General features: G+C 47.8%; 1 protein-coding gene across 1 annotated transcript in view; it reads left to right on the forward strand.

Annotated features, from left to right (window-relative positions):
* Window positions 1-1,510: 1,510 nt before the first annotated feature.
* Tdrd6 (tudor domain containing 6) overlaps window positions 1,511-14,418 on the forward strand; it is a 16,751-nt gene continuing 3,843 nt past the window's right edge. The window contains exons 1-3 of the mRNA XM_050119391.1: window positions 1,511-7,559; window positions 10,493-10,620; window positions 12,067-12,156. Coding sequence (XP_049975348.1) covers window positions 1,511-7,559; window positions 10,493-10,620; window positions 12,067-12,156 — 6,267 coding nt within the window. The remainder of the gene's footprint in view (window positions 7,560-10,492; window positions 10,621-12,066; window positions 12,157-14,418) is intronic.

Raw genomic sequence — 14,418 nt, forward strand, 5'->3', positions numbered from 1 at the left:
GAAAACTGGGTTCTCGGTGGGGACAGTGGGTACTCTTAACACCTGAGCCATCTCTCCAGCTCCTTGCTATTTTTTTTAACTCAATGTTTGCTTTTCTTCCATAATGAAAAAAAAAAGAGTTACAGAAAAAAATAGAATTGATTTTTTTTTTCTTCAGGATAAGAACATCATGCAAAAGTAAAAGTTCTGAGAAACCAAATTTGTTCGTTCGATAGCTAAGGTGTATTTCATTTCCTCCACCTCAAGCAGGCTAGGGGGAAACCAGGTGATAAATTGCAGCATAATGGGGAAAGAAGTAGTTCAGAGAGATGTAGAAGCCTGGTAGCTTCTCATCTTGGAACATGCTGCAATTTAGTTGGCCCAGGACCACAGTTAAGTATTGTCTTGTGTTTTTATGTATTCTGAAACCTGCAATGTGATGAGATGTATGGACAAACTGAAAAGTCCCCCAGGGACGTACGCAGCCTTGTGAATGCATCGCAAATCTAATGCAGGTGTCCGAGAGGCTCACCTACATTATACCTGCATTTTCCACACCACTTCCACCCCATTGACAACGATTTCTACGATTTTCTTTGTTAAGAGTTAGAAGATGGGGAATAAATCTAATATAGCAGACACAGCAGGAGTTAAAGAAATAACTCAGTACTCTTGGCTTCCCCACCCCCACCCCACTCCACCCCACCCCACCCCACCCCGCATCTACTTCCATGCTCACCCTGAATCCATAAAAAACAAGACAAGGAAGGAAGCCACACCGGAGAAAGTGCTGGGAAGGAACCATTGACCTCAGGCTTAATCGTAAGACCCCAAGGAATGTGTTATTCATACATGAAACAGGGTCATAGATTAGAGAGAGGCTAAAGCAACCTGTTCGGGGTCTCCAATGCACCAAACAAAAAGGAAATTCATCTGTGCCCTGCGCAAGCGCACTGCTGAGCCTCAGCTAGGCCTTGCCTACAGCAATGAAAGTTCCAGCCTCAACGTCCAGGAAGGCACCGTTGGCGCCTCCATTGTTTTTCCTTCCCGGTGGCTCTTCAGGATCTTCAATGGCTCACACCGTGCCAGGCGCGCAGCGCTCCATCCACTGCAGGAAACCCCGAAAGGAAGTGACCTCCCGGCACTGCACTCCTCGTGGATCTCAGTCAGTCCCTCCCACTGAGCATGCCCGAGTCATAGCCTGGAAAGAAGGAGGCAGCAGTCTAATCCTGCCTCCCCCAGGCTTGCTGGCGGTCGCCGGGTGTCCCCTGTGCCGGGAGGCTACAGTCCAGGCAGCGTTGAGGTCTCCCGCGCCGGAAAAGTGAGCAGCCACGCGCTGCCAGGCTGCGAGGCGCGGTGGGCGGTTGGCCGGCCGCCGGCTGCTACCAGTCGCGAGTCCCCGAGGCCCTGCGCTGGGCGTCTGGCCGAAGGGTCGCCTCTCCAGGCGTCCTTTCCCTTGCGTCGGTGGCCCCGGCCTGGCTAGGTGGGACTGTCTCCGGACGCGCAGGGCAGATCTGCGCCAGCCGCAGACATGAGTTCGACTCCAGGGTTGCCCACTCCGGGGGCCTCCCTGGCCCTGCGGGTGTCCTTCGTGGACGTGCATCCCGAGGTGATCCCGGTGCAGCTTTGGGGATTGGTGGGCCAGCGGCGGGAAGAGTACGTGCGGCTGAGCCGGGAGATCCAGGAGGCCGCAGCCACGCGAGGCCCGTGGGCTCTGGGTGGGGCCTCGGCATCGCCGGGAGAGCAGTGCCTGGTGCAGGTGGGACTTATGTGGCACCGCTGTCGCGTGGTCAGCCGCCAGGCACAGGACAGCCGCGTCTTCCTGCTGGATGAGGGCCGCACCATTACGGCTGGCGCGGGCTCACTGGCACCGGGGCGCAGCGAGTTCTTCCACCTGCCCTCGGAGGTGCTGGGCTGTGTGCTGGCCGGCTTGGTGCCCGCGGGCGGCGGTGACACCGGCGGTGGCGAACCCCAGCACTGGTCCCCCAGTGCCGTGGACTTCCTTAGCAACCTGCAGGGTAAGGAGGTGCATGGTCGGGTCCTGGACGTGCTGCTCCTCCATCGCCTGGTGCTGCTGGAGGTGCCCGCTGTGTCTGAGCAGATGGAGGAGCTGGGCCTGGCCAGGCACGTGCCAGACAGTCTCTTCTGCTCGCTGCTCAAACGCTACCTGACTGCAGCTGGGTTGGGCAGCTCTGGAGCTCCAGTTCTCCCTCGAGCCGCCCCCAAACAAGAGCATCCTGGCTTGGATTACTTCTATCCCCAACTGCAGCTGGGAGTGACGGAGCCTGTGGTTGTAACCCAAGTGTGCCATCCCCACCGCATTCACTGCCAACTTCGGAGTCTGTCGCAGGAGATCCACCGCCTCTCGGAGAGCATGGCTCAGGTATATCGGGCGCCCACGGGGACAGAGGATGAGGATTTGGGCCATGCCACCTGGGAGGAGAGGGAGGAGAGCCCAGACAAGCCGGGGTCTCCATGTGCCTCTTGTGGCTTAGACGGACAGTGGTACCGGGCTCTCTTGCTTGAGACTTTCAGGCCTCAGCGCTGTGCCCAGGTGCTTCACGTCGATTACGGCAGAAAAGAGCTTGTGAGCTGCAGCAGCCTTCGCTACTTGCTGCCCGAGTATTTTCGAATGCCCGTGGTGACTTACCCTTGTGCTCTGTATGGGCTCTGGGACTGTGGGAGAGGCTGGTCCCGGTCCCAAGTAGGTGACTTGAAAGCTCTGATCCTGGGCCAGGCGGTGAATGCGAAGATTGAATTTTACTGCTCCTTCGAGCACATGTATTATGTCACCCTGTACGGGGAAGACGGAATTAACCTCAACAGTGTGTTCGGCGTACAGTCCTGTTGCCTGGCTGACCGATTTCTTCAGAGCCAGGGGATAGAGGAGGAAGAGGAGGAGGAAGCGGAGATGGCACTCCAGTCTCAGTCCCCTGCCAAGGAGATGGAGGAGGAGGTTTCCCTCCCTTCCTTAAGACACATCAGGCTGAAGATGAACGCCTTCTATGACGCCCAGGTGGAGTTTGTCAAGAGCCCGTCTGAGTTCTGGATTCGCCTGAGGAAGCACAAGAGCACCTTCAGCAAGTTGCTGACGAGGATGTGCAGCTTCTATTCGTCAGCTAGTAAGCTGGACGGGGTGGTTCTGAAGCCTGAGCCGGATGACCTCTGCTGCGTCAAGTGGAAAGAAAACGGCTACTACCGCGCCATGGTCACCCGGCTAATCAGCAAGAGTGTGGAGGTGTTCTTGGTAGACAGGGGTAATTCGGAGACCATGGACTGGGGTGACGTGAGGATGTTGCTCCCCCAGTTTAGGCAGCTGCCAATATTGGCCCTGAAGTGCTCCTTGGCTGACATCTGGCCTTTGGGGAAAAGTTGGAGCCAGGAGGCGATTTCATTTTTTAAAAAGACGGTACTCCACAAAGAATTAGTGGTCCACATTCTTGATAAGCAGGCTCATCAGTATGTCATAGAGATTCTCGATGAATCCAGAACCGGGGAGGAAAACATCAGCAAAGTCATCGCTCAAGCTGGATACGCCAAGTACCAGGAGTTTGAAACAAAAGGAAACGCCAGACTCAGTGCCCACTCCCCGGGGCCCGGTTCAAGTCATCTTATTGCAGAGACCAACAAAACATCTTCTGCCAAAAATGTCGAAGGAGAACAGAAAGACAAGAAAGACAACAAACCCGTATCTCTTTCTGAAGCTTTGACCGATACAGTAAGCCTTTTGAATGTTCTCACCGGACAGACTGGACAGGACAGAGAGAAGGTAACAACCGATTATTCTCTCCTTACGCTGAATTACTTGAAAACGATGCCAGACTGCTGTGGTAAAGGAGAACTGGAAGTGGGCAGTACTGTTGAAGTGAAGGTGTCTCACATCGAAACGCCTGGCTCCTTCTGGTGTCAACTGATGAGGAACGCGCAGGGATTCCAAACCCTGATGTGTGATATTGAGGACTATTGCAAAAGCGAACCGGCTCCCTACGAGGGGGACACACGCGCTTGTCTGGCAATCCGAACAGCAAACGGAAAATGGTCCAGAGCTGTGATTAGTGGCGCGCCGTCTCTGGAGCACGTCAGGGTGGTGTTTGTAGACTACGGAGACAAAGATGTGATATCCATGAAGAACATACTCTCCGTTAGTGACGCCTTTCTCAAGGTCAGAGCTCAGGCATTTCGGTGCAGTCTTTACAATTTAATTCAGCCGACTGGTGACAACCCCTTTGTTTGGGATGAAAAGGCGGTGAAGGCTTTTAGTGGGTTTATAGATGATGCTTGGCAGAATAACTTAGAATTAAAATGCACACTCTTTGCTTTGGCATCGAGGCACGATGAAGAGTGGTTCAATGTTGTGGACTTGCTAACACCTTTTCAGAGTGCCTGCCATTTTTTAGTAGAAAAGAGACTTGCTAGGCCAGTAAAACTTGAGAAGCCTCTGGAGCCCTCTGTTCAGCTCCATTCTTACTACTATTCTACACATGACCTAAAAATCGGAAGTGAAGAATTGGTGTACGTGACACATGTGGAGGACCCTTGGACATTTTATTGCCAACTCGCAAGAAATACGAATATTTTAGAACAATTATCATACAACATTATGCAGCTAAGTAAAGCCTTGCTGGATGTAAAGGCGTCCCCCTTGGTCCCTGGAACTTTGTGCCTTGCCAAATATACCGATGGTAACTGGTACAGGGGAGTAATCGAAAAAGAGCCAAACAAAATCTTCTTCGTTGATTTTGGCAACACTTATGTAGCAAGTGATCATCTGCTCCCGATCCCTCGAGATGCCTACGATGTTCTGCTCTTACCCATGCAAGCCATTAAATGTTCATTATCGGACATTCCTCCTCATATCCCAGGAGAGGTTACAGCATGGTTTCAGGAGATGGTTTTAGATAAGTCGTTGAAGGCTTTGGTCGTCGCCAAAGACCCAGATGGACGCCTGATTATAGAGCTCTATGATGAAAGCGTCCAAATTAACGCCAGTGTTAACGAGAAGCTAGGGCTCCTTGGTTACCGAAACAGCACAAGAAAAAATGACAGAGAGAATGAAATAATCCTCTGTGTGACCGAAACCCCTGAAGATAGACGTGAGAACGTGACGTCGTCCCCTACAGAGTATCTGAGTAAGCCGGGAGAGAGCAGATCGCATAGTAGAGAGAGAATGGGTGAATCGTGCAAACCCAAGCTCAGTCCAGCAGGTAAGGAGCTCAGATATTCACAAGGCTCCTCAAAGGCCAATCTAGTCACCTACCAGGACTCTATGGGAAACAGAAATGAGGAAGGGTTTCCATTAGCAAGAGAAAAGAAAGAAGATGTGTTTGGCAACTCACCCAAGAGTGCTCCCAAACCAGACTCCGCCCCTCCTGAGAGAAGAATGGGGGAGCTGGGCAGCAAAGACCTGCCTCCAAAGTTCTGTGAGTTCCCGCAAAAGACAATAGCGCCTGGTTTTAAGACCTCTGTGTATGTCTCGCACATTAATGACCCTTCGGATTTTTACATCCAGCTGATGGAAGATGAAGCTGAGATCAATAGTCTTTCAGAGAGATTAAATGATGTCAGGACAAGGCCCCCGTGTCACACGGGCCCGCCTTGGCAAAGTGGGGATGTGATATGTGCCATTTTCTCAGAAGATAACTTGTGGTACCGAGCAGTGGTCCTGGAACAGCAACCCAATGACCTTCTCTCAGTACAGTTTATAGATTATGGCAACATGTCTGTGGTCCACACTAACAAAACGGGCAAGCTTGGCCCCATCGATGCCGTGATCCCAGCACTGTGCCTCCATTGCTCCTTAAGGGGGCTCTTGGTACCCGACATGGTGAGCTGTAAGGAGATGGTGGACTACTTCTCCCAAAGGACGGATGAGGTTCAGATAAGATGTGAATTTGTTAAATTCCAAGGCACCTGGGAAGTGATTCTTGCGGATGAGCATGGAATCATAGTTGAAGATATGATTAGCAGGTTTCCGGTCAAGGAAAAATCTCAAATGGGACTTACTACCCAAATCATGAAAGGGGACTGTGCAAAGTCTACCGCGAAGCCTAGCATTGACACGTCAGTGTTTCTTAACTGGTATAATCCCAAAGCCAATTCGGTAAGAGCCTATGCCACCGTGATAGACGGACCCGAGTACTTTTGGTGTCAGTTTGCTGATTCTGAGAAGCTGCAGTATTTAGAAACCGAGGTTCAGAGTGCTGCAAAGCAGCTGGCAGACCGGAAAAGCTGTCTCCAGTGTCCCCAAATCGGAGACCCATGTATCGTGAGGTACAGAGAAGATGGACATTATTACAGAGCCCTCATCACGAACATATGTGAAGATCACCTTGTATCCGTCAGGCTTGTGGATTTCGGGAACATGGAAGATTGCGTGGACCCGAAAGCACTGTGGAACCTCCCGTCTGAATTCCTCTCGGTCCCCATGCAAGCCTTCCCGTGCTGCCTCTTGGGATTCACCGTCTCTGGTGGGGTGTGCCCTCAAGAAGGAAATGATTATTTTTATGAGATAGTGACAGAAGATGTGTTGGAGATCACAATATTAGAGATCAGAAGGGATGTTTGTGCCATCCCCTTAGCAATTGTGGAGCTGAAAAGCAAGGGCGAAAGCATTAATGAAAAGATGAAGAAATATGCTAAGATGGGCATTCCCAAGAATGACCCGTACTATGAGAAGCATGGCCCAGACAGAAAGGGAGGCTTTGGGCCCACCAGTCCTGACCTTGACCTTAAAAAACCAGGTCATAAAATGGCACCCGAGAAGACATTATATGTGAAAGGCAGGGCAGGTGAGTTCTCGGAGAGAATTGAAAAGGATTTAAACATTGAAACCAAGGCAAGTAAATTCTATGAACGTAGCACCCATAACATTTTCGAAGCTCTGGAGAACTCACGCCAAGGGAAAATGGGTTCCGAGAGGCTGGAAGGTAGCTTGGATTACCATTTTGTGGACAGAGCCAGGTTTGAAGACGGCTACCACGTTTCAGGATTTAACCCAATAATGTCCCACGCGAGTGAGACGAAGGAGTTAGCGGAACTGAATTCCCTAGAAGTACCACTCTCCCCCGACAAGGACTGCAAAGAATTCTTAGAATTGGAATCCTTTGAGTTACAGCACTCTCCTATCGGGGAGGAAGAGAAGGAAGAGCTAGGACCGGGGTCTCCAGGGGCACCGCTGTCCCCAGGCTGTGAGGCAGGAGCCTTTCTAGAGCCATTTATGGTGCAACTTCCCCTGGACTGTGAGGTGGAGAAGCAGCTAGAACTGGAACTCCCCACGCCCCAGCTCTCTTTGGAGGACAGTATAAGTCCTTTATCGGCAACAGTCAGTCAGGACAGCCAGAAGTCCGGGTGTGCCGAGGATGAGAGACAATCTAGCTGTGGGGCCTCTTCCGATGGCGGCCAGAGCATGCTGCCACTCCACCACCACGAGGAGAGCAGCGATTCCCCCACACACGAGGAAATGAACATATTCGAAGAGGAGTCTCCACAGTTTGAAAACAGAGATAACACGGCTGCCTTGGCCCCTCTGTTCTCCGAGGGAGACGCCAGAGACGGGAGTAAGTGCGGGAGCGCTGTACCAGGTGTGTTGATCTCTTTCAACTTGGAGTCTTTCCATGGTTCTTGTTTGTTCTCAGAACATGGAGGGTAGCTATTACATGAGTTACTTATAATTTTTAAGAAATGTTAAATTCAAGTAACGTACTCAGATTTGCATTTTGCTTGTCTGGATTTTAGAGAGAGAGTCTCTGTCTGTACACCAGACTAACCGCGAACTCCTGCGCCTTCTGGCTCAGCCTCTGGGTGCCAGGATGACATGTCTGTACCACTGTGCCTCAGGAGGAAGGACATTTTTAAGCATGGAAAACACAGTTGTAAAATCAGTGTGAAATGACAAATGCTGAATGAAATGACAGAATTCTAGGTTTAAAACTAAAATGACTAAGAGGCTAGGAGTTTGGCAGTCAAGAATATTTACTTCTTTTGCAGAGGCCCCAGGTTTGGATCACAGCATCCACCTGGTGGCTCATACCATATTTATCTCTAGTTCCAGGGGATCTGACCCTGCTTTGTGACCTCCACATGCTCCTGCATGCACACACTGAGGCCCTTACACACAAAATAAATACTTTAAAACCTGTGTCTAAAAAAGGACAATCCCAAGTGAACTGTAAGGAATTAGATGTTAAAATCAAGACAGTAAACGTCTTGCTAAGTTTTAAAAACATGGCCTTCCTTTAGTCAAGGATGCCTCTAAATAAATTCACAGTGGGAGTCACTTTGCCCGTTGCTTTTTTCCTGGACCTAACTGTATCATCTGTTGAGTCTGCCATTCATGTAGAAACCTTTAAACAAAACTTAGATTTAATTTAATCAAGAAAAGCCAACCATCGGGAGAAATCTCAGAGTGCAATGGATAAATATTAACTGTCTTATTTGCTGTTTTCTTTGCTTCTTAAAAATATTTTAAGAAAACAACAAAACTTCCACAGTTATTATTAGTTTAAATAATAAGCGAAATCTTCTGGAAAGCCAGGACACATTGTTCACTGCTGGGCCATCTCTCTAGTCCCAGGAAAATAACAACAAAACAGTGAAAGTCACATTAAATGGTTTCCCCTCTTTACTTCCAGTGATCAGCCTTGCGCTTGTCAAATATCTATATGTATATTGTTGAATTTGAACCATGATACAAAAATAGAGAAACTAACAGTTTAAGGAGAATGAAAACCACAGATTCTTACTACCAAGAAACCCTCAGTGTTGACACCATGGTGCAGTCTCCTCTGGCCATGTCTTAGTCCCTGTCGCAAAGAGTTTACAAGTTAGAGGCATCTTATACTGTCATCCAGGGTTGAAGCCTGTGCATTAAGCCCTGAAAGCCCATACAGGGTAGGGAGCTGGCTCATCAGTCGGTAGTACACAGTGCTTTTGCAGAAGACTTGAGCTCATAACCACCTGTAACTCTAGGTCCAAGAGATCCCTCTTCTGGCCTTTGGGTACCCACATGTGTACACACACCCAGATTCAAATATAATTGAAAATCAAATTTTTAAAAAGATGTTCAGAATGGGTAAGAATCTTTGCCAGCTGTATTTCATACAGATGGCTAACATTTGAAATATACAAAGATCTTTAAATATTAAAAATTTAAAACTCACAAAATTTTTTGATCAATAACTTGACCAATTGACTGAGTAGACAATTCTCAAAAGAAGAGACGCGAAATATTTTAACACATTTAATGTCCTTGACCATCATGAAAAAAGGCAAATTAAAAGTACTTGGAAATTCCTCGTGCCAGGGCTGTCATGACATGACATGAATGACAGCAAATGTTGGCCCAGATGAGATGAATGAGGAGCCTTTATGTGCCGCTAGTGGGAGTAGAAACTGGTATAGCCACCGTAAAAATTGGTAAGGAGATTTCTCAAAAAGGTAAAAATGGAACTGTAATAAATACATCCATCCCTGTGTGTGTATCCAAAGGGCTCCTAAGTCCTCCCAGGTGGTCTTGCTGCCTTGATTAGAGTTTCATGATAAAACACCTTGACCAAAAGCAACTTGGGGAGGAAAGCGTTTGCTTTGTTTTCTAGCTTGTAGTCCCTCATCCAGGCAAGTCATGGCCGGAATCTCCAGCCAGGAGCTGGTACAGACGCCACAGATGGGTGCTGTTCCCTGGCTTGCTCCATATGGCTCGGTCACCACCAACAATGGGATGGGCCCATTGTGACGTCATCAGTCATGAAACTGCAGCACAGGCCTGCCCACAGGCAGATCTTAGGGAGTCATTGTCTCAACTGAGAGTCCCTCTTACTCTAAATGACTCTAGCTTGTGTTGACATAAAACCAGCCAGCACACTTGCTTATCCGTGTTATTGCTGCATGACCCACAAAGAGCTGTGAATGAATCGTCTGCATGCCCATCAGCAGATGATTCAACAACACAGATGTGGTAAACACACTCCACAGAATCTTATTTAGCCACAAAGAAAAGTGAAATCATGGCATTTGCAGAAAGTTGGGTGGAACGGGGGATCATTGTGTTAGCCATATAGCCCAGACTGGGAAGAAAAATACCTTGTATTCTTTTTTTTCACATGCATAACCAAGACTTTAGTGTTCATAGTTGTGGATATGGTAAGGTATAGGCCATGAAGCTGGGACACTTTCACTGATGGGGACACTACCCGCTTTCAGTAGTAATCTTAAGTAGTTAGAGGTCAAATTTAATGATGGTTTTTAGTTTTGTTTTGCGGACATAGTTAATATTATATAGAGTTGGGGCCCCATCTACATACACATGCACACATACATACATACATGTATTATATATATTATATATAATATTACATATTATATAATTGAAAGAGATACTTAGAAAATCTCCTAACATACCCTTGCATGTAACTGATTAAACACGGACGGTAAACTTAGACTAGGAAAGCGCTTCTCTTGCATGTCTCACGCTAAGGTGCTAGGCTATGCACACTGAGTCTTCCTGTATTCAATTTAGCAGTTCAGCTAGAGAACACCTACACTCTGAAAGGCTTCTCGGTTGGATCGAAATGCGTCGTGTGGTCAAGCCTAAAGAACACGTGGTCTAAATGTGAGATTCTGGAACTAGCCGAAGAAGGAACAAGGGTAAGGGAAGGTGAAGGACTTTATTTCGAGGGGTGTGTGCTGTAAGAGCTTTACTAATGTCCCCAGACTGTCTAAGATCCCAGGGCTATTCGTTTATCCCTGCTCCTTTCTCCTGGCACCTCGATGAAGTCTGTGAGAATCAAATCTACCTCACTTTTGAATGGAAACACTGGCATTTAGGGATTTAGAGTTTGTTGTGGTATTATTTCGTTTTGTTTTCTGCAATCTGGAAAGCCAGAGAGTCTAAAATTGCTGGCCTCTTCTTTAAATTCCTGGGCCTTGCCTTGACTTACCAAGTCTGAATTTCTGTAGCTGGGGATTCAAGGATATACATTTTTTACACCATTAGGACTGAGAGATGGCTTAGGGACGAAGAGCATTTGTGAGCTTGTGGAGGAACCTAGCTGGCTTCCCACTACTCCTGTCAGGCAGCTCACAACCTCCTGTAACTCCAGTGCCACTGGAACAGGCGCCCTCTTCTGGCTGTATGTTAGCCATACGTCCCAAAAGAAAAATGCCTTGTATTCTTTTTTTCACTTGCATATCCAAGACCTTAATGAATTGGCCCTGCCTGTGCGTGGTGCGTATAAAGACATACACACACACACACACAAATAAACAAATCTTAAAATAGGAGAACCACTGTGTAGAATGTACATGAATTTCCTTAAACATTACGCAGGCAACACTCTGCTGTTTCTGTAGATTTGTTTATCTTGTTTGTTTTTTGAGACAGGATTTCTCTGTATAGCCCTGGCTGGCCTCGAATTCGGGCCTTTGCCTGCCTCTGCCTCCAAAGTGCTAGGATTAAAGGTGTGCACCACCACGTCTGGCTCACCACGGAATTAATTCCAAATTATCTTTAAATATTTCCTTTACCCATTTCCTCTTCTGAGAAACACTCTGCCGTTACTGTGTAGATTTCCATATAGCTTCAAACTCTACTTCCCCCAAAAAGCTGTATATCCGAGTGTTTGAGCATGCAGAAGCCGACTCTGGGGGGGGCAGAACTGTCTGTACTGCATTCTATTGTCTTTGCCTGACTGTAGATCTTTTTCCATTATATTTGGAACACTTGAGGTCTAAATTTTAATTATTTTTATTTCTTAATATACATATTCAATGTGTTTATACTAGTGCATTTAAAATAGAGGGTAAATTTTCATATAACCATTTTCTTTTCTTTTGAGGCAATGTCTCATGTAACCCAGGCTGGTCTGAAACTATATGTAGCAAGGGGTTTCCTTGAACATCTAAGCCCCCTGTCTCTACCTCTTGAGCATGACAGGCATACATCGCTACCCCTGGGGGCTGAGCCTAGAGCTCTGTATGCTAGGCAAGCCCCCTACCAACAGGGCCATACTGCTGCTGATGAAATTGTTTTCACTCTTACAGTTTGTGGAGTTTGCCTGGTTTTGTTACTAAGTGGTCTCTTTCCTCTTGTAGGTTTTGAACCTTTCCAATGGCGAGGAGGAGACAGTAAGCCCTGAGAATGTCTGGAATGGTATCCCCAAGGTAGATAATAACCCCTCTGAAGTATGACTGTGTAAGCATTAACTAATGCAAGCATTGTTATTCATTTTTCAAGACAGTTGGACAAGCACTTTTCAAAGCCCCAGTGTTAGGAAAAATGAAGGAGAAAAAAAAAAACTGTATCAACAACAGTTGAGAACATCAGTGCCAAATGTTTCTGGGTTTACTCCTTGAATTTTCACTTTGAGGTTAAAGAATGAAAAAGAAAATGAGCCAGGTGGTGGTGTCCATGCCTTTAATCCCAGCACTTGGGAAGGCAGAGGCAGGAGAATCTCTGAGTTTGAGCCCAGCCTGGTCTACAGAGTAAGTTCTAGAATAGCGAGAACTACACAGAGAAGCCCTGTCTCACAAAAACAAAGGGAGAAAGGTAGGGAGGGGGAGGGGGGAACAGAAGGAGGGGAGAGAGAGAGAGAGAGAGAGAGAGAGAGAGAGAGAGAGAGAGGAAGGAAGGAAGAAGAAAGAAAATGGTATTGATGTCTCATATGGTGTATTTTTTTGGTTAAAAAAAATGGGACAAGATTTAAAACGAAGTTGCTGGAGGTAGCTCAGAGCTAAGGTCACCTGCTGCTTTGCAGAGGACCTGAGTTGGGCTCCCAGCTCCCAGGTTGGGCAGCTCCAGAGGCTCAGATGCCCTCTTCTGACCCCAAGGACACCTGCTTCATCCTGCACATACTCACACAGACACACCCATACACATAAACAAAAGAACTGATTTTAAAATTTAAATATGAAAAGGGAAAGGTAGCAGCCTCTGCAGTCTGAGAAGCCAAACAGGCTGGAGCTTTAGTTCCCAGCACCATTTACTGCTCACACTGAATTTCAAGTTTCTTTCACACACAGCAAATGCTGCAGCCTGGGGCATCACAGTCTGTGAGGACTATAATGGTGGGCGATTTCCACAGCCTTCAGGATGTGTCCCTGGGTGGGGAAGTTTGTGTGTTTGGATCGCTGCATTTGAATTCTCTGCAATGCTTGGTCATCACTTCACCTCTGTCGACTGGCTTTTCCCTGGAGAAATGGTTCAAGTTTCCCTACTTCCTTGTGAGCTGGGTCATTCTAGGTAATGTACTGAGCATTCCGAATCTATTAAGACCCGGGTTCTGTACACATCCCCTGGAGAAGGCTGAGGGTTTTGTAGTTTCAGTAGTTGGTTGACAAAGGAACCTGCTGTAATCGCCATCTGTTTGTGGCTCATGGTTCCCATGTCCCTTCAGTTTTCAAGGCCTTTGCCTTGTTGCTCAGGTGTGTTCAGTACTTCAGCTACTGTGGGGGTCATTCTGGAACTTACACAGTGGTAGACAGGTATGAGAACCTCCCAGGCTACTGTGGCTGAGCACAGTGCAGGGCTGTTCTGAAACTTAGCCGTAGCTCATAGTTGGTGCTAGGGCTAACAAAGAGTGTGCTTTCTCACCCCTGAGAATTCCTCTGTGTTGTATCACCTTTTGGATGTGGAGGGCACACATGCATGTGTACACCTGTGTTTGCATGTGGAGGACAGAGGTCAACCTCATGTTCCCCAGGAGCCATCCCTCCTGATGAGTTTGGTTTCGAGACAGGGTCTCTCACTGGGAACTGGGGCTCGCTCTTCGGTTTGGCTGTGTTGACTGGACAGCAAGCTTCAGGTTGCTGCCTATCTCTGCCACTGTCTACAAAGGAATTACAAGCATGCTCTGCCATACCCTGCTTTTTATATGAATGCTGTTGATGGAACTCAGGTCCATAGTGTATTTCTCTGTCCCACTAGCCAGCTCCCAATCACTACACAGAGACTTAATGAGACAGCCAATAGCTTAGGCTTGTTTCTAACTAGTTCCTGGCTTGTTAACTCATCATGTATGGTATGGTTCCTCTGTGTCTTCTCATGACTCCATCCTTCTTCCCAGAATCGTCTATGCCGGGAAATCCTAGCTAGCTATTGGCCATTCAGCTTTTTATTAAATCAATCATAGTGACATAATCGTACACAGGCCGACTCTCAATACAAAGGTAATACAGGTGGGGATTGTTGTTCTTTTTTAAAAAAAATGCTACAAGATCCCCTAGGCGGCAGAAATGCTGTAGGTCCAAAATGGTGGTAGCGGGCCATGTGGCAGCAGGCAGTGGGCCCCAGGCAGAGACGGCTGCTGGTCCCTGAGCAATGGCTGGTCCCAGGCAGGGAGACACATGGCGGGCGGGCAGAAGACAGAAACATGGATCGACAGGACATGCAGGGTGAGGTTGAAGTTTATTCAGGGGGTTATGGAGGAGGAAAAGTGAAGGGGGGGG

Source organism: Alexandromys fortis, unplaced genomic scaffold, assembly GCF_014885135.2.
Source record: "Alexandromys fortis isolate MF-2015 unplaced genomic scaffold, M_Fortis_MF-2015_v1.1 scaffold_145, whole genome shotgun sequence".
NCBI lineage: Eukaryota > Metazoa > Chordata > Mammalia > Rodentia > Cricetidae > Alexandromys > Alexandromys fortis.